The 20,699-nt window shown below is 40.5% G+C and overlaps 1 protein-coding gene across 2 annotated transcripts in view; it reads left to right on the top strand.

The window, feature by feature from the left end:
• The window catches only part of JADE2 (jade family PHD finger 2), a 479,241-nt gene that overhangs the window by 332,523 nt on the left and 126,019 nt on the right, over positions 1–20,699 (top strand). For both annotated transcript variants that reach the window (XM_089669946.1, XM_089669945.1), the window contains 2 exons: positions 1,048–1,215; positions 2,235–2,351. In XM_089669946.1, the coding sequence (XP_089526072.1) occupies positions 1,048–1,215; positions 2,235–2,351 (285 nt within the window). The remainder of the gene's footprint in view (positions 1–1,047; positions 1,216–2,234; positions 2,352–20,699) is intronic.

Raw genomic sequence — 20,699 nt, 5'->3', positions numbered from 1 at the left:
CTGTATATGCAGTGAGTAGGCTCAGGTTTTATTTAACCATGCCCCTTTAAGTCCTTCCTACTGTTATCACAATTTGACCACACCCACCATAAGATGAAATGCACTCTATGCCTGCTCCCCCTCTTCCAGATGCCCTCGGGAGCTGTCACAATTCTAATACCTAGCAATGCCCCCCGAGGATTTAGTATATGTGGCCAACTCTTCAGTTGGAGTTTTGATTATACATCATATATCCATTGCTGTGAAGAGTGACAGGGTAATACACAACTACTTTATAAGTATGGTCAAAAACCACAGATTAATGTAACATGGCAACTCCTTTTTAGTCCCAGAGACTGTAAATGTACTGTACCTCCTGATCACTTAAACTATGTTTCTTATAGCAGCGATGGTACATACATATCCAGGAAAAAACTGATGAAGAAATACAAGTTTTGTTAGTTCACAAAAGTGATTACCTCATATGATCAATGCAGTTATTCTTGCAGTATTTTACCAATTTATGTAGCATTTTTACAATTTATACCATAAAAATAGATGTCAAGGCCAACTGACATTTCACATATGAATTTCACATAAGTTAGTATTTTTTTAAAATATAACTGGAGTATGCCTTATAATAATTCATGATAAATATTCGCTTTTTACAGTTAAGTATCCATTTAAGTGAAAAACTGAAAATTCCATATGTATTAGATATTTATGTTTCTAAATGAAAGATTTCATGGCATAACATAAAGAATGTTGTTAAGATTACCCATACATTTTAGGTTTATTAACCTAAAGTGACCTATTTAAAAATAGCAGAAGGGAATGTACAATACCATAAATATATATAAAAGTTACCCTAGTGATTAAAATGTCATCAATATTGCTGAAGAATTTTAATTATTAAGAATTAAGAAATGTAATTATTACAAAACAACAATGGTATTATTAAACATGTTTAGCTTGGTGTACTATTGTTGTCAGTGGTTACATTCATTTTGGTTTATATCATAGCTCCAGTTAAAATGGTGGTGTTTATTTTTTTATTTTTTTCTTCAGGCTTGTTATGGAATCTTAAAAGTTCCCACAGGAAATTGGCTGTGCCGATCTTGTGCCCTGGGCGCTCAAGCTAAATGTTTACTATGCCCAAAGAGAGGAGGAGCTTTGAAACCTACAAGAAGTGGGACTAAGTGGGTCCATGTCAGCTGTGCCTTATGGATACCTGAAGTAAGACAAAATATAGTATGTGTTTACTGGAATGATAGTTGTTTTAAATGTGTGCATGCATTAAAAGTATGTTTTTGGTTTTTTTTTGTTTTTAACATCATACCTACCTAGGTGGATGCAGCATTGGTCCTATGCTGCTTCTGTCCCACGCTGGCTCTAAGGGTGAAAACTCAATGATCACATGACCTGGCCTGTGGAGGCGGAGGGTGCGGCTGGCTCAGGCTCACAGCGGATCGCTGAGATGCTGAGCCAGGTGCCACTACAGACTCTGGGGTGGATCTTGACTTCAAAGTCAGAATCTTTCCTTAGCCTGGACCGACTGAGTAACATCAGCAGGCTTTAGCACACCTTCAACTGAAAATGGGTCACAGGAGTGCAGAATGAATTGCACTCCTGTGATCTACAGGAGAAATACAGCCAGCAAAGCTCTGGCTGTGCTTCTACTTGAATTATTTCCTTACATTTACTCTTCAACCTATTCAGTGAACAGAGAAAAAATTGTTCATGTATATGTAACATCCCCGAATTCTAGGCTTGTTCTGTACACAATTGTAAGTCTGGTCCAAATCGACACTAAAGCCCACCCCTTTTGGAACTAAGCCCTTTAGACCAGGAGGGCAATCCAGGAATCTATCAGTGGAGGAACACCCCCAACTCCTGCTCTGCCAGCTTATATTGAATCACTAGGCATTTTATATAGACTGAGGCATTCAATAGGTGAAGAGGCAATGCTGACATTTTTGCTTTGCTGGTCCTGTTAGCTCATTGAGTCTATCTAAATAAAAGCAGTGCCTATTGACAAGCAACTTCGACTATGTTTATAGGTAGCCAAAGTCCATGTACTCCAGACTTGTGAAACTGCTTACATTTAGGAGATTTTTTTTCTGGAAGAAATGTGTTTTTTTTTGCTGTAAATAACAATGTGATTTGTTAATGCTGACATGACTAAATCAATGTGTAGGGCAATGTGTATTAATAAGACCATTTCAAGTGACAAACATTTATTTGCCCTTATTCAGGTAAGCATTGGATGTCCAGAAAAGATGGAGCCTATTACGAAGATTTCACACATCCCTCCAAGCAGATGGGCTTTGTCATGTAGCCTGTGCAAAGATTGCACTGGAACTTGTATCCAGGTATGTCATCCATTTCCTTGTTACTGTTAACATACGCTCATCTGTTACACACAGTTTATAGTGATTGATATAACTTGTAATTATTGGTAAAGTCAATACAATTCAGGCATTGCTATATATCTGTTTGACATATTTTACACAGAGTATGACAATGGGAAGATTAATGTAACATAACACATACTCATTATATGGCTGTATGCCACCATTTAAACCTGGCTGGTAGTTTCACCAGCCTTGTCATTAGGAATTACATAAACATTTTGTGAACACAAAAAGAAGTCAGCTTTGTCTAGGAGTAAGTTTATAAATAAATACTTAAGGAAAATGGAAAGGTGGGTGACAGGTGACTTGTCTTTTTTGACAGATAAAAAGGAACAGATGTAGGTTGTTGCTCTGATTTTAATCACAAGTACACGACAGAAAAATAGGTCTAACCATTTTTCTTTAGACAAAATAAAATTGTCCTTGAAGGCTGCATCCTCTTACCTGCTAGGTTCTATGGTACTGGGAACAGAAATTTTGAAAGACTTTCAATAATTGTGTAAAAGTCTTGTGTATGAACTTTTCAGAAAGCTGTGCAATTTCTGGTCTGGTAGATACTATAATATGTTTTATGAGATTGTTTTGTAGCCTCATGACCAAAGAAGAGGGAATAAGCCCTAACTCCAGACCAGACTTAGTACAGGTTGTTTCTAAAGTGCAGGGGGTTAAGGAGACCTATATTCCACTTATCAATTAAATATTTTGATTTCTAAAGCTTCTGCCAGTTTTGGTTACCTTCTGAATATTTTATGGATCTTATCTGAGGGGGTCTAATGAAATGTAATTTAAAGTGGTTCCAAAGGCTGAAGGTTTTTTACCTTTTTAATTCTATGCATGACAATAAAAATCTTCAGTGTGCTGATCCCCCCCACAGCCCCCCTAATACTTACTTGAGTCCCATCTCAATCCAATGATGTGCACAAGAGCAGCGGCTCTCTCGGGTCTCTCTTTCCTCATTGGCTGAGACAATCACAGTGGGGAAAAGCGGGTCTGAGCCATGCTCTGTGTGTCTCATAGCCGCACAGAGGTGGCTCGAAAGCGAGCAGACACAAGTGCAAGGGGGAGGGGCCAGAAGCGGGAGAGACCAGAGAAGAGAAGGAATGGGGCTGTTCTGTGCAAAACCGAGCCTTTACCTCCTTAAAGTTTAATGGATGTTAGAGAATCATTGTTAATATTTAGAAATGTAATTATAACATCTCTTCAGCCTACTGAAGTCATTAAAGCTTGATTCCATTGAGGAGACTTTCTCCATATTTTTTTATGCATGTGACAGCAGTACAAGAAATTATGGAAGCATGGTTCAACTGGACAGGAAGGCAGAGATTGCATAAGAAAAAAAAACTCACATAGGTTCTAACCTTTGTGCTCACTACTAAAAATGGTTTTCATTACTATCTCTGTTCCAATTAGAGATATTTGCCATTTGTTCACCTTCTGAGCTTCTGTAATCAGAAGTCAGATATGTGGAGAAGTTTTCCAAGTCAGGACACAGCAATTAAATCTCACAGAGGTTTCCCTTTACTACTGAAATGCTTCTGTTGTTATCTCTAGACAAGTCTTTTATTCCACTATTTTTCCATTTAGGAAACAACATAGGTTCTAACCCTTCCCTAACAGACTTAGCTAGTGTTGGGATTTAAAGGTTGATTCTGTATGTTAAACACATAAAAAATAATAATGCAGTTAAATATACATTAAAACCAATACATAACATGATTTTTTTTTATTTCACTGGTGTGTGTATATGAATTTATCTTCATATCATCATCCTATAATCCCCTACACAGTAGGACAGTGGGACTAGGTGAAAGAAAGCCAAAACTCGAAGCCAATCAGGGTGTTACTGGAATTCTTTCAGTCTATGTGGGTATGCTTCCTGGAAGGGCAAGCACTACGGTATCCAGCCCATGAATGACTATGAAAAGCCTATGAAACATATTAATTTAAGACCAGGCCTAAGCCAATGAACTTCGATTGACAAATGCAACATTCTTTGACATCATTTGAGATGCTTCTGAAATCATACAGAATTCATAGCAGGTGCAGTTGTATTGGAATTTCAGTGAACTTTGCATTTCTATAGATTTTTATGGGGAGTGAAGTGGTTCTGAGGCAAATAAAAGTCCATCAACACTTTGTCTCTTTTTCTTTAATTGCTAGGGGATAAAACATGTTTCTTATGTTTAAAAAAAAAAACCCTTTTGATGGGGGACAGTTGGCCATCCCTGCATTCATTAATGAGCCCTAAGGGTTAATTTCTAGACTTTTGAAAGGCCTTACAGTTACACCACTTTTTAAACTCCTTGCCGTCTCCACATAACTTTAACTTCCATCCACTACTTTCAAAAATATTGCTTCGACCAAGGGGCTCTAGTCCACGTGCTTGTGAAAGTGTATGCTGTATTGGCAGCACCACCAGAGAACTACCGACTGCCTTGTATTGCGAAATTGGAAGCAGACCTGCACCGTACTTTTACTTTGGAACAACAGAACAATATTATCCTGTTTGCTCTAAATTCCACGATCTATACAGGAGTCCAGGAGACCAACTAATTGTGACACGGTATCATACACCATCTCTTCTACATAAATTCTTTCCAAATTCTACTGATTGTTGCTTTCAATGCCAGGAGGAATGGGGGGCACTGTTGCACATCTTGTGGTCCTATCCCAAGCTTGACCATTCTTGGAAAGAGGTTCAGAAGATTGTCCAAAGATTCACAGACCATGTGGTCTCGGAAGAGCCAGCCGCCTTTCTCCTTCATGTCTCAAAGATCCCAGCTAAAATTTATAAGCAATCTATAATTCACCATCTCCTCATCATGCATTTCCCTTACTTGGAAATGCCCGCAGCCACCGACCATAGGCCTCTGGCTCTGCAGGGTAGAAGAACTACATCAAATGGAAGATCTGGTGCTTACCACACAGCATAAACATGAGAGGTATTCAAAAACCTGGACATTGTAGAACATGTTTGTCTACTCTGAAGCTTACAAAGCCCTCTTTGATGTACAGTCTGCTGATTGAGAGTGCTTGGTGATGCTCACCAGTAGGACACATCAACACATCCCTATATTTTTTTTTCCTCACCATCATAATTATTTCTCACTTGAAGCATAAAATTCTACTATCTATTGAAGTCTCTCTGTTACTGAAACTGCCTTTTTGTTAAATAAATAATTTGAAAAAAAAACCTTTTTACCCCCCTCTCCTAGCAGTTTTTAGCAGTGTGCAGTTCTTGTTGCATATGTGCAGAGCAGTTTACACTCTGGCTCATCCCCAGCATCTGTACAATCCCAGGGATGCAGCTGATTCTTAAGAACAATGCAACTCCTACATGCATGAGTTACATCAAAAGCAGACACCCAGTTCTCAGAGTGGTACCCAGGAAACAATGAGGAAAGGATAGTAGTGCTGGCAGATGGACTCCGACTGGCAATGGATAACTTAATTCAGCAAAGTGGGTACAGTTCAACTTTTAATTGGAGTGTATTGAAAATATTTACACATGCCTGACTTCCTATCAGTAATTTCACTGAAAAGGAACGCGACCAATCTTATTTTGGGAAAACATTACAGATTAGAAGGAGCCAGTGAAAAAACCGTGTCATGGCATCTTATTTTGCTACTATTGAGCCTGGGAAAGAAGGAAATATGGGAACTAATAGCAGTTCACCCCATGTACTGTATTTCATGTGTACTGATCACACTTTCTGTTTTCACTTTAATTTTTAATGTTAAAAAAATTGTGTTTGTGGATAGAGTGAGGACAGACTGGTGTATATATTGCAGTGCTGGAGATGTCTTCTCACTGAAATAACAGAAATATCCAAAGGTACAGGTGGTATTGGATTTGGTATGGGACCCCTTGGAGGGGCTTTTTCCAACATAGTAATGATGATGCACAGTTGCTCATAGCAAACCAGCCTAATACATATTATTGAAGGTAGGTCTCTAAGAGAATATTTGTGGTTGTGTACTATGGATGGCTGTGCTCTACATTTTAAGCTTCATGTGTCGAACAAATTGAAATCTCTACTAAAATGTGAAGCCAAAATATGCATATTTGTTGTTTTGTATAAGCAATAGCTTGAAAAGATTGATGCTGCTGTCTAGGTGAATTGTTTTACATATTGCACATTTCCTCATGCATTCTCTTCAAAGTGCAGAAGACTTTTTTGAACTTTAGAAATGTTTTTCCTTTAGAAAAGCAGATGCCCCCTTATCTTGTGTTATGTTGTATAATTTTCTGCAACAGGTACATGTCTTAGTGCTACTTAAATTCTTTGTTCTTCTGAACCATTCCTTTGGGTTCTAAGAAAAGCCAGGCATTGCTTTTTTTGATCATATGATGTGTTGATGGAGGAAAACTGGAATTTAATATCAGAATTCATGTTTTTTAATAGACAGAAAATGTGTTTTTAATTTTTAAACAATGAATGATCAATTTAATTTAATATGATAAAAATTGGCCTTTAAGTGGAACTACACGGCCTCTGAGCACCACAAACCAAAAATTCTGTTTAATTCATTTTTACAATTCAAAGCAAACTTGCCCATCCATCCATGTCTCCATGCTTTATTTTTCTGAGAAAAACACCCCCTAGCAATTCTGGCCATGGCCATCTTGAGTAAGGGTAGATAATTTATGTAGCATTTACTTCCTAGAATCCATCTGTCGTTCGCATAGGCATGCAGGCAGGAGGGTGTGCTTAGCTGAGAAAACCTCTCCTCCCCTCAAGACTCTTGGGATGTATGACATCATTTGCCTAGGTCTGGAAATGTTGATTGAAAGAGTGAAGTTCCACTTTAACCAGTCTCCAAAAAAGGCAGACATTGAACAAAAGGGTCAAAATGTTAAGTATCCTTTTGTTATGTGTAGAAAAGCTGAGAAAACCAGTTTCCATATCCTTGAGATCAAGTATGCTGTATATAATGTAAAATATATGAGAACCTGGATTTGGTGATTCAGACATCTTGATCACAATTTTTAAATATTAATCATTCCTTTTTGAATGTAGTTCTCATAATCATCAAAGATGGATACTTAAATATTGAAAAAAAATAAGTTGTATTGGTTTGTCACAAATCATATAAAATATATTTTATATATATATATATATATATATATATATATATACAGGGTTGTAGGTTCAGTCATAGTATTGAAATAGGTATAGAATCCCTGTGATATGGTCTTTTGTTAAGTTTTGAGCAAGAGCTTTGTTTTAGGTCATTCATAAAACTGGTTTGTTTTGCTTACATGGGACTAACTGGATAAAGAAAAGAAAATGTTTTAACAAAAACGTTTTAACAGGTAGATTTTAGTTTTTCCTCAGCTCATATATTGTGCCATAACAAACTTTTTTCTCAGTGATAGGTCTATTTTCATATCTCAATGCAAAATGATAGTAACAATACAATGAATAAACATTTTTTCCAGGAGTCTGACAAAGGGGTTTGTGATATGGCAGCACATGATTAATTCATACATGAGTCACTGGCGGCTGCTTGGTCTTTTTCAGGCTTATTCAGTTTGCAGATGTGCTTCTAGATCTAATTTAAATCAACAGAATTGAAAGTATCAAAAAATCTACTCAACAGTCTGCAAACTGAATTATAACATCCTTGAACAAGCCCCTTAACTTGACAGCAGCTGTATGTGAACACATGAAGGTGAATATATCCCATTCTGATTCACATCTGTCAGTTTGTATGACATGAATCACACTCCTAAGGGATAACACATGTTTGTATTTTGCCTTGCATTCATGCTCAAACCACAGAACAATATATTAATGTGTAGATGTGGTTATATATTTGATAATTGGAAATGTGTACCTTTAACAGTCAAATCCAGCACCAGCAATGACTTGGCTAGAAATTTAGCTATCATCTGAAGTCTGACTCAGATGGTCAACCTTTGCCACTCAGCAACAAAAATGTAGTTCATTAAAGTGTCTAATAAGAACTGTCTTCATTGTTTGGCTGTAAACAGTTGGACTTCTTTCTCCAAATGTTAATTTCTTTTATAGTTCTAAGACTCATTAGTTGTAATGGAACTGCAAATGTTTTGATAAAGACAGGTTGATAAAGTATGCCCAAGATATTTTGGTGAGGTGTAGAGGGTCAAAATTCTTGTTAATTGACACACATTTATATTTCTCAATATTTGCTGCTGTGAAGTGCTTGCACACTTCTGTCCGCCTTATCATCAATCTGCTGTTGTAAAATGGTATGCAGGGATATTCCCAGCTGGGTGGAGTTAGCCTTTAATTAGCTGTTACCTGAAAGCATAATTATCAATTAACCAAACCACAGGCAGATTGACACTTCCTAAACATACTCTCAGCGTAAACTTAGATGAATGGTTTTACGGTTCAATTTCCTTGACTGAAAATCACAGCATCTGTTAATTTTTTGTTGCTGATAAACCTAATGCCAGTTTAGCATGAGTGTGAATGACTAGCTACATACTATGCGTTCCATGCACCTACTGTGCACTGTGTTGCAAGTTTGCTGGAGGTTGACTGCATCTGTCTTTGAGCTTCAGTTGGAAAAGCTATACACATCAATGTAGTCTTGGAGGTTAAATGTGACAAAAACAGGTCTAAATGCATATTGTGCAAAGAAAACACATTACATTAATTTGTTTACATCAATAATTTTATATTGTTACTAACCAGAGACATTTGAAAAATTACTAGATACTTTCAGCTAGAGCCAAAACTGGGGAGGGGGGCATGTGCCACATTAAGAGGGGCGCCACCATCCCCGTGTTCCTGGGGGCCGTGTGGCCTGCCTGTCACACCTGGACAGGAGGGGCAGCAGGGCAGCATTTGCTAGAACCGATCGGCAGTGTTGAATCCTCCTGCAGCTGCTAAAAGCCATCTTCTCCTCCTCTCCCTACCATCTGCTTTCAGCGGCTGCAGGAAGAAAATACAGCCCATCGGTTCAAACAAATGCTGCCCCCATCTCCCCTCCTCCCCATGTTCCTTTTCCTTCTGCTGCCTTGCACCAGCCAGCAGGAGAGGCAGTACTATGGGGGATGTTGACATACTGATAGTACACTCCCAGCTGTGTTGCTCAGGACCTTCGGGTTGTAGGTATTGCCTCACAGACTCAGATTCGAGGAAGGGACAGGGCATCTTTCCTGAGCAGATGACCTTCTATGTGGGATCTGCCCTCATCAGGCTACACACAGTGTGTTTTCCCTCCTTGCCTGCCAGCACCAGAGGACCTGCAGCAACATACAATAGGAAGCGGCAGACGTGGGTGGCGATGGGACAAGATTTGATGAGGGAATGGTACAGAAGTGTGCCGGGGAGGTATAGAAGTGTGCTTAGCAAGTACTGAGGCATACTAGGAGGTAGAGAAGTGTGCCGAGGGGTAAAAAGGCGTGAAGGGTGTGCAAGGGTCCGGGGGAATACAAAAGTATACTAGGTGGACAGAAATGTGATGGAGTACTGAGCATTGCTGGGGGTACAGAAATGTGCAGAGGGGTGTAGAATTGTACTCTGGGAAACAGAAGTTTTGGGGGTACAGATGTGCTATGGGGGACACATAAGTTTGCTGGGGGGTTACAGAGGTGTGCTGGGGGGATACAGAGGTTTTCTGGGGGGTTACAGAAGTGTGCTGGGGTGTACCGAGCACTCACTTTGTTCATTAAACCTCAGTTCACAGAATGTGGTGCAGGAAACCCACGATGCATGCAGTTTTCTCGCATCGTATTCAATTCACATTGCCCTTGCGATCTGCAGTGGGTGTCCGTGCAATCTTAACAACACCCCAAATGCAGATTGCAAACATAGTGCATTTGCCATCAATGGATCGCAGTGAGGTTCCAAACTAACATGCACAACTTTGATGAGATGCAGTGTGATTCAGTGCAGCTGAGGCTGTAGAGAAAGGGACTGGGAAATCTTAATTCCCAAAAGTGAGACATCTGGGGTTTGTGTAGACCCCTGATATTTCACCAAAGCCCCCCAACAGGGTTTTTAAAAAAATTGTAAGAAAATAATACAGAAATAAAATATTACAAATAAAAAACTACTGACACTGTCCACTGCCCTACAGACACCAGCCTCTGTCATACTGATACTGTCCACTGCCCTACAGACACCAGCTTCCACTCTGACACCAACCTCTGCCGTACTGGCACCTTCCACTGTTATATTGACACCATGAACTGCTCTAATGATACCATCCACTGCCCTAGTGACACTGTCCACTGCTCTACCGATATCATCCGATACCCTACTGACACCAAGCTCTGCTCAGCTGGTACCGTCCACTACCCTTCTGACACCAACCTCTGCCATGCAGACAATAACCTCTACCCCATTGAAACCTTCCACTGTTCTATTGACGCCATACACTGCTCTACTGTTACCATCCACTGCCTTACTGACACTGTTCACTGCTCTACTGATACCGTCCGATGCCCTACTGTCCACTGCCCTACTGACTCTGTCCAAACACTGCCCATTGCCCTACTGACACTGTCCACACGCCATCTACTGCCCTACTGACACTGTTCACACACCGTCTACTGCCCTACTGACACTGTCCACTTCTCTACTGACTGACACTGTCCACTTTTGAGGTAGGCTAAGTTCATATTTTTAAAGTGAAATTTGTTTTATTAATCTAAGCATATTTTATGAGTACAAGAGGGCTTTTGTTTTATTTAACCATGCCCCTTTTAAGCCTCTCTTACTGTTAACAATCCCCTGTCCTGCTCTGACCTGGCCACTGCTGTCTAAAACAACTCGCTTTCATCCGCTCTAGACTCACTTGCTCCCCTAACACGAAGCATCAGGCCCCGACCGCTACAACCTTGGCAGACTGACCACCTCAAACGACACAGTCGGCGCTGGAGCGATTATGGCGTAAAACCAAATCCCACCAAGCGTTCACCCATTTTAAATCTGCCTTTTTAACATACACTTCTTCCCTTCACGCTGCTAAACAAGCCTACTTTGTCACTCTCATTAATACCTTCTCTTCCAGTCCACGTCGGCTCTTCGCTACTCTTAACCCTCTACTTTCTCCACCTGCACCGCCACCTAGCGCCTCACTCACTGCCCACGAGATTCCAAACCACTTCAAAAACAGGATTGACGCACTTCGTAGGGACATCGCCACTACATAGACACCCACCCCACTTAGCATTCCTCATACCAAACCTCCCTCAACACTTTCCTCCTTTGACCTTACTACCACCGAAGAGGTCACTAAGGTCTTCTCAGAAGCCTGCCTCACCACCTGCCCCCTGGACCCTCACAACTCCTTCGGTCACCCTCCTCTTCCATCCTATGCTCCCTCACTCACATCTTCAATCTTTCCCTCTCTACAGGTGCCTTCCCCTCCCCTCTAAAGCACGCGCATATCACTCCCATACTTAAAAAACCCTCCCTGGACCCCAGCAACATGAACAACCTAAGACCCATCTCCCTGCTGCCATTTACCTCTAAACTCCTAGAATGCTTAGTCTACAATCGTCTGAGCTCCCACCTCACCGACAACAACCTTCTTGACCCTTTACAGTCTGGCTTTCGCCCTCTACACTCCACTGAAACTGCCCTACTAAAACTCTTATGATCTACTAACTGCTAAAACCAACGGCCACTATTCAATACTCCTACTACTCGACCTCTCCGTGGCTTTTGACACGGTTGACCACTCCCTCCTCCTCAAAAAACGACACTCTTGGCCTCAGAGACTCCACTCTCTCCTGGTTCTCCTCCTATCTATCGCAGCGCTCCTTCAATGTTACCTATAACGCTGCCACCTCCTTTTCACTCCCTCTCTCTGTAGATGTCCCTCAAGGTTCTGTCCTTGGACCCCTTCTCTTCTCCATCTACACCTCCTCCCTTGGTCACTTGATAAACTCCCACAGCTTCTGTTACTATCTCTATGCTGATGACACGCAAATCTATCTGTCTAACCCTCACCTCACCCCTTCAGTCTCCACTCGCATCGCTAGCCTACTAAGTGACATATCGGCTTGGATGTCACTCCGTTCCCTCAAACTCAACCTTTCCAAAACTGAGCTCTTCGTATTCCCCCCTGCCCGTGCCATCTCCACTGACTTCACCATAAATATCGATAACACAATCATCAGTCCATCCCCTCATGCCAGGGTACTAGATGTAATCCTAGACTCCCATCTGTCCTTCCAGCCCCAGATCCAATCGCTGACAAAATCATGTAGACTTCACCTCCGCAACATCTCCAAGATACGACCATTCCTAACCCCGGAAACCATTAAGCAACTTATTCTCTCCCTTGTCATATCACGCCTCGACTACTGTAACTCCCTCCTTATTGGCCTACCTGTTCGCAGGCTATCCCCACTCCAGTCTATCATGAACGCTGCCTGCCAGACTCATCCACCTTACTAACCGTTCTGTATCTGCCACCCCTCTCTGCCAATCCCTCCACTGGCTCCCAGTTGCACAACGGATAAAATTCAAAACACTAACAATGACATATAAAGCCGTCCACAACACTGCCCCAATTTACATAACCGATCTTGTCCCTAAATATCACCCAAACCGTACTCTTCGCTCCTCGCAAGACCTCCTTCTCTCTAGCTCCCTTATCTCCTCCTCCCATGCTCGTCTCCAGGACTTCTCCAGGGTATCACCCATCCTCTGGAACTCCATTCCCCAATCTATCAGTCTATCGCCTACTCTACTTACTTTTAGGTGATCACTGAAAACCTTTCTCTTCAGGGAAGCCTATCCCACCCTCTGCTAATACTGTAATCCTCTACTCTTCCAACCACTCCATCCCCCACAGTTATTACCTATTGTACCATTCACCCCTCCCTCCTAGATTTTAAGCTCCAAGGAGTAGGGCCCTCAAATCCCTCTTGTATTGAACTGTATTGTTACTGTATTGTCTCCCACTATAATGTAAAGCGCTGAGCAAACCGTTGGCGCTATATAAATCCTGTATAATATTAATAACACAATTTGGCCACACTTACTGTTCACTGCGAATTGCTGGTGCCATAAAGGTCTCCTGCAGACCTAACATAGAAAAGTGGCGGCAGAAAAAGACTGAGTGGTCCATCATGTCCACCCATTATTTTTTTTTGTTTTGTTTTGTTTTCCGTTAGCTTGTTTTGTCTTAGTATAAATCTGTGCTTGTCCCAAGCATGTTTGAAGCTATTTATTGTTGACTGGCTCACTACCTCTGGTGGAAGTTTATTTCAAGAATCAACTACTCTTTCAGTAAAATAATACTTTCTGAGATTACTTTTGAACTTTTTTCCTGTTAAAGGTCATGAAATAAGTACCCCCAGTTTTTCCTTTGTAGTGCTGGCCAGCCCTGTACCCCCAATGTTGTACTCTCTCAAGGGATTCTTTATCCCTATGTGCATTATTTTACATTTAGAAACATCAAACTGCAATTTCCACTTTTTAGACGAATCTTCCAGCAATGCCAAATCAGGTTCCATATTACAAACCCATTCAGGGATATTGGCCCTATTGCAAACCTTTGTATCATCAGCAAAAAGACATACCTTACCCAACAAACCTTTAGTAATATCACTTACATATAGATTAAATAGAACAGGACCTAGTGCAGAGCCTTGTGGTACACAACTAGTGACTGGTCTCTTTTCCGAGAGAACCCCATTTACAACCATACTCTGGTATCTGTCCTTTAACCAGCTGCATATCTACTACCACCCAAGAGCTAACTCCTAGGTTGTGCAGATTTTGTATTAGATCATTATGTGGAACAGTATCAAATGCCTTGCTGAAATCAATATATACTATGTCCACAGCACCACCCTGGTCCAAAACATAGGTAATATAGTCAAAAAATCCAATTAGATTAGTCTGACGTAATCTGCCCTCAGCAAAGCCATGCTGCTTTGGGTCCAGCAAATTGTGTGTTTTTACAGGATGTATGAGCAAGCCGATATACTGACAGGAAGAATCATTGATCTTCCAACAGTGCCATTCATTGAGAACTAAAAGCCAACAGCCGTGAAGGCTTTCAGGACTTGTAGTTTCTCATTCACAGAGGAGTGTGAATGAGTGACATGGCCACTCATGGCTGCGTTTTTTTTATTTTTTTACTTTGACAGCAAGCCGGGGGGGGGGGGAGGTGTCAGTCTATTCATAACATGTTATGAAAGGTGAACTTATCCTTTAAAGTGTTACTAAACCCAGGGCCCTGCATTCATTATATCTGGTCTCCCACAGTACACAGAACATGCAAAATGCAATTATTTTAGTAAATATAAACCGCTAAATACCTTTTCTCATGAGCAGTTAGAGCAGTCTTGTGACTTCTGTCAGTGTCCAGCGGAGCACTGGTTAAAGTTTGTAGGAGGAGTTTTCATTCCTCTCTCACTGCCCTATGAGATTGTATAACCCCTGACCCTCTGTCTGGACAGTGCTTATTGGCCCTGTACTGATCACATGTACCCTCCCAAGAAAAAGAAAAAACTCTAGCAGTACACACCAAACTGAGCATGTGCAGAGTGTCCCCGAGGCTCTGTTATATCAGGAGATAAAATGGGGAATGTGAAAGAAGGGGAGGATCAGGGAAGACTGGATCATACATCTTTTTTACACAATGCAGAGGATTAAGCCCTTAAGTTCCACAGTGAGTATAGCATGATTTACTGCATATACAGACTGATTTTACTGTTGTGGGTTTAGTGACACTTTAAGTGCATGCTTATTACCTCTGTGATACAGGAGATTTGTATTTCCAGTTAGGCGGAGCGCGCCACCCTACCCGTGCCACCATTGGCGGCTAGGGATGTCAATCACCGGTTCCCGGCTGGAGATTTCCAGGAGAGGTCAAACGTAGCCTGCTTTTTCTTAACTTGGATAACTAATATCTCATAATTTTCGCATCTTTTTTTTTTTAAATATATATATAGCCTTTTAATGTCAATGAACCTTTGGGTGACTGATTGGTTTATATTGATAAGTTTGACTGTGATTTTAACACATCTTTACCTTGGGACATTTTGAACAATTATGAGACAATGTGAAACCTTAAGAACCGATTTATGGTGTTCTGAGCAGTAACTGAATAATGTGTTCTAAGAGAATGGAGTCTGAAAAGTGGCTTTCTCATCCAGTAGGGAACTCATTAAGAATAACCAAATTAGCAGGAATAATTTATTCTCTCAGGAATATATGGCAGCATTCATAAATATACATTGTTACTGTTGTCTGGAGTGCCCTTCAGTTCCAAGATGCTTTTGGGAAGCAGGCTTAGGATTGTGCACAGTGGTACAGCACAATGTGCAGGTTACATGAATAATGAACAGACATCACATAATCTGTTTTTTTTTTTTTTTAAATGGTATGCAGTCAACACACACCTTGAATTTATGGTGGTAACTTAGCTCAGAATAAATCCCAGAATAAAATATAAATAGATAAGCATAGACTTTCTTTTATCTAAACGTTCATTAAAAGATAAACATTGTGGATAATGCGAAATATATTTGTTTCTCACAAGCTGAAAAGTTGTTGTTTTTTTTTTTTAATGGAATGGACTCTGCTGAAGACACAGGTATAATAGAGCAACAACTTTATATCCAAAGCAAAATGTAAGATCTGATTCCAAAAATATGTCGCTTTCTAGAACGCTGAATAGCAAAAATTAGTACACCCACAAAAATATCATTATAAACACTCTAGACGCACAAAAAGTCACACTTTCTCCCCCGAAAGTCCAAAGTCAAATAAAACCTTCTTGGCATCTGTGAAATATTATTCAGAATTCATACTCCTAATTGATCCATCTCCATGGAATCACTCTTTCAATATCCGTGTATGCCTCAAAAAAAAACAAAAGCTACATATAGTGAATTATCCCTATTGCATAAACATCAAATAAAACTCAAAGTCCAAATCTCAGTGTGTATTGTGTTCAAAATTTATATTAATTTGCTCAGTGTCCACTTCTATGTGGCTGAATAAAATACTCGTACCCTAAATATACTTGTACATGACTTCAAATCTCATTCCATAGTAAAAATCCACTCAAAAACTGATCCTTCGGATACATCCTTATCTTCGTAAAGAGTACCGCCGGAGTTAATGTATAATAGTGTTGTATCCTTAAACATATAATAATATGTGCTCCCCTTCAACACCACTAGTGCAACAAAATCCACTCACCGCCACCTTCCAAAACATGCACCTTACTGGACTTAAATATCCACTAGCATAGATGAGAAATGGCTCCTCTCGTTCAACACCGATCCAGCTTCCAGTCTCATTAAGACATCATATCATAGGTCAAAAAGAAAGACCATATAATGTAGTACAGTGAAGGAAATAAGTATTTGATCCCCTGCTGATTTTGAATGTTTACCCACTCACAAAGAAATGATCAGTCTAAAAATTGAATGGTAGGTGTATTATAACACTGAGAGACAGAATAGCAACAAAAAAATCAAAAGAAATGCATGTCTAACAAATTATGCACTGATTTGCATGTTCATGAGGGAAATAAGTATTTGATCCCCTTCACAAAACATGACTTAGTACTTGGTGGCAAATCCCTTGTTGGCAATGACAGAGGTCAGACGTTTCCTGTAGTTGGCCACCAGGTTTGCACACATCTCAGGAGGGATTTTGGCCCACTCCTCTTCGCAGATCCTTTCCAAGTCTTTAAGGTTTGGTGGCTGACATTTGGCAACTCGAACTTTCAGCTCCTGCCACAGATTTTCAATCAGATTAAGGTCTGGAGACTGGCTAGGCCACTCTAGTACCTTAATGTGCTTCTTCTTGAACCACTCCTTTGTTGCCTTGGCCATGTGTTTTGGGTCCTTGTCATGCTGGAACACCCATCCACGACCCATTTTCAATGCCCTGGCTGACGGAAGAAGGTTCTCACCCAAGATTTGACGGTACATTGCCCTGTCCATCATCCCTTTTATGCGGTGCAGTTGTCCTGTCCCCTTAGCAGAAAAACACCCCCAAAGCAGAATGTTTCCACCACCATGTTTGACATTTGGGATGGTGTTCTTGGGGTCATAGGCAGCATTCCTCCTCCTCCAAACACAGCGAATTGAATTAATGCCAAAGAACTCAATTTTGGTCTCATCTGACCACAACACTTTCAACCATTCCTCCTCTGCATCATTCCAATGTTCAGTGGCAAACTTCAGACGGGCTTGGACATGTGCTTTCTTGAGCATAGGGACCTTGCGGGCACTGAAGGATTTCAATCCTTGTCAGAGTAGTGTGTTACCAATTGTTTTCTTGGTGACTGTGGTCCCAGCTGCTTGGAGATCATTGACAAGATTCTCACGTGTAGTTCTGGGATGATTCCCCACTGTTCTCATGATCATTAACACTCCACTCTTGCATGGTGCACCAGACCTAGGGAGACTGACAGTTGTTTTGTGTTTCTTCCATTTGCGAATGATTGCACCAACTGTTGTTACCTTCTCACCAAGCTGCTTGGCAATAGTTTGGTAGCCCAGTCCAGCCTTGTGTAGGTCTACAATCTTGAACCTGACATCCTTGGACAGCTCTTTGGTCTTTGCCATGGTGGAGAGTTTGGAATCTGATTGTTTGATTGCTCCTGTGGACAGGTGTCTTTTATACAGGTAACAAAATGAGATTAGTAGCACTCCTTTTAAGAGACTGCTTCTAATCTCAGCTTGTTACCTGTATGAAAGACACTTGGTAACCAGAAATCCTGCTGAATGATAGGGAATCAAATACTTATTTCCCTCATGAACATGCAAATCAGTGCATAATTTGTTAGACATGCATTTCTTTTGAATTTTTTGTTGCTATTCTGTCTCTCAGTGTTACAATACACCTACCATTAGATTTTTAGACTGATAATTTCTTTGGGAGTGGGCAAACATTCAAAATGAGCAGGGGATCAAATACTTATTTCCTTCACTGTATGTATTATAAATGGGTATATTTATTAAAAATGTGCTTACAGGTAGAACTCCTTAAAAACGCATATATATATCCTCATTGTAGTAGTATTGCATCCATTCAGTAACAGCGTTTGGTATACAGAACCTCTCTCAAGATGGCCACTCCGCGACTTCCGGTTTATGTCCACATCCGACGTCACGTCTCTTGAGACGTTTCATCACTTTCGACTTCTTCAAAAGGGTCCCAACAGCTTCCCAATTCCACTCACCTGCTCTGCCACCAAGACTCTGTTATTCCAGCTGGTCTCTGCCAGACTAACCACATTGTTGGATGTTCCCTGCATCTTGGCATCCTCCTGGCTTGTAGATCACACCTGCAACTTGGTTCAGGTGTACTTCAAGTGGTAAAGCAGGGAGATAAAAGAAAAAATACAGATAGGCTTTTTCTAATGCAAATATCTGTTTATTTCAAGTTAATATAATCACTAGAAGGACCATAAAAGCAATGCCCAACAACCATCATGACACTGAATCTGTTTCATCTGAGATAGACTTCTTCAGGAGATAGTAGGCAGCCTCCTTCTCATCTTTATATACAATTTTCTCCCTCTTTTCCATTAACTCTATAACTTTATTGTATTCCAGTATATTAACACAATATACAGTGGATATAAAAAGTCTACACACCCCTGTTAAAATGTCAGGTTTCTGTGATGTAAAAAAATGAGACAAAGATAAATCATTTCAGAACTTTTTCCACCTTTAATGGTACCTATAAATTGTACAACCCAATTGAAAAACAAGCTGAAATCTTTAAGGGGGGAAGTAAACATAAAAAAATTAAATAATGTGATTGCATAAGTGTGCACACCCTCTTATAACTGGGAGGATGTAGCTGTGTTCAGAATTGACCAGTCACATTCAAAATCATGTTAAATAGGAGTCACTACACACCTGTCATCATTTAAAGTGCCTCTGATTAACCCCAAATAATGTTCAGCTGTTCTACTAGGTCTTTCCTGGCATTTCCTTAGTCGCATCCTACAGCAAAAGCCTTGGTCCGCAGAGAGCTTCCAAAGCATCGGAGGGATCTCATTGTTAAAAGGTACCAGTCAGCAGAAGGGTACAAAATAATTTCCAAGGCATTCGATATACCATGGAACACAGTGAAGACAGTCATCATCAAGTGGAGAAAATATGGCGCAAGAGCGACATTACCAGGAACTGGACGTCCCTCCAAAAATTATGAAAACACGAGAAGAAAACTGGCCTTGGAGGCTGCCAAGAGGCCTACAGCAACATTAAACGAGTTGCAGGAATATCTGGCAAGTACTGGCTGTGTGGTACATGTGACAACAATCTCCCGTATTCTTCATGTCTGGGCTATGGGGTACAGTGGCAATACGGAAGCCTTTTCTTGCAAAGAAAAACATCCAAGCCTGACTAAATTTTGCAAAAACACATCTGAAGTCTTCCAAAAGCATGTGGGAAAATGTGTTCTGGTCGGATGAAACCAAGGTTGAACTTTTTGGCCATAATTTCAAAAGATATGTTTGGCGCAAAGCTGGAACTGGGGCCTTAGTCAAGGTAGAGGGGACTATGAACAGTTCCAAATACCAGTCAAAATTGGCACAAAACCTTCAGGCTTCTGCTTGAAAGCTGAACAAGAAGAGAAACTTCATCTTTCAGCATGGCAACGACCCAAAGCATATATCCAAATCAACAAAGGAATTACTTCACTAGAAGAAGTTCTGGAATGGCCCAACCTTAGCCCAGACTTGAATCCGATCAAAAATCTGTGGGGTGATCTGAAGAGGGCTGTGCACAGGAGATGCCCTTGCAATCTGAAGGATTTGGAGTGTTTTTGCAAGGAAGAGTGGGCAAATCTTGCCAAGTCAAGATGTGCTATGCTGATAGACTCATACCCAAAAAGACTGAGTGCTGTAATAAAATAAAAAGGTGATTTAACAAAGTATTAGTTTAAGGATGTGCACACTTATGCAACCATATTATTTTAGCTTTTTATTTTTACATCCCCCCACTTAAAAGATTTCAGTTTGTTGTTCAACTGAGTTGTACAGTTTATAGGTCACATTAAAGGTGGAAAAAGTTCTGAAATGATTTATCTTTGTCTAATTTTTTTACATCACAGAAACCTGGCATTTTAACAGGGGTGTGTAGACTTTTTATATCCACTGTACTCTATATTGCAAAAAGTATTGGGACCTTCCAAATCATTGGATTCAGGTGTTCCAATCACCTCCATGGCCACAAGTATGTAAAATCAAATACCTAGGCATGCAGACTGCTTTTACAAACATTTGTGAATGAATGGGTCACTCTCAGGAGCTCAGTGAATTCAAGCGTGGTACTGTAATAGGTTGCCACCTGTGCACTAAGTCCATCCG

The sequence above is a fragment of the Staurois parvus genome, unplaced genomic scaffold, assembly GCF_062004578.1.
Source record: "Staurois parvus isolate SC_StPar_1 unplaced genomic scaffold, SC_StPar_1.0 ptg000085l, whole genome shotgun sequence".
Classification (NCBI taxonomy): Eukaryota; Metazoa; Chordata; class Amphibia; order Anura; family Ranidae; genus Staurois; species Staurois parvus.
This window is presented reverse-complemented; position numbering and strand designations above follow the sequence as displayed.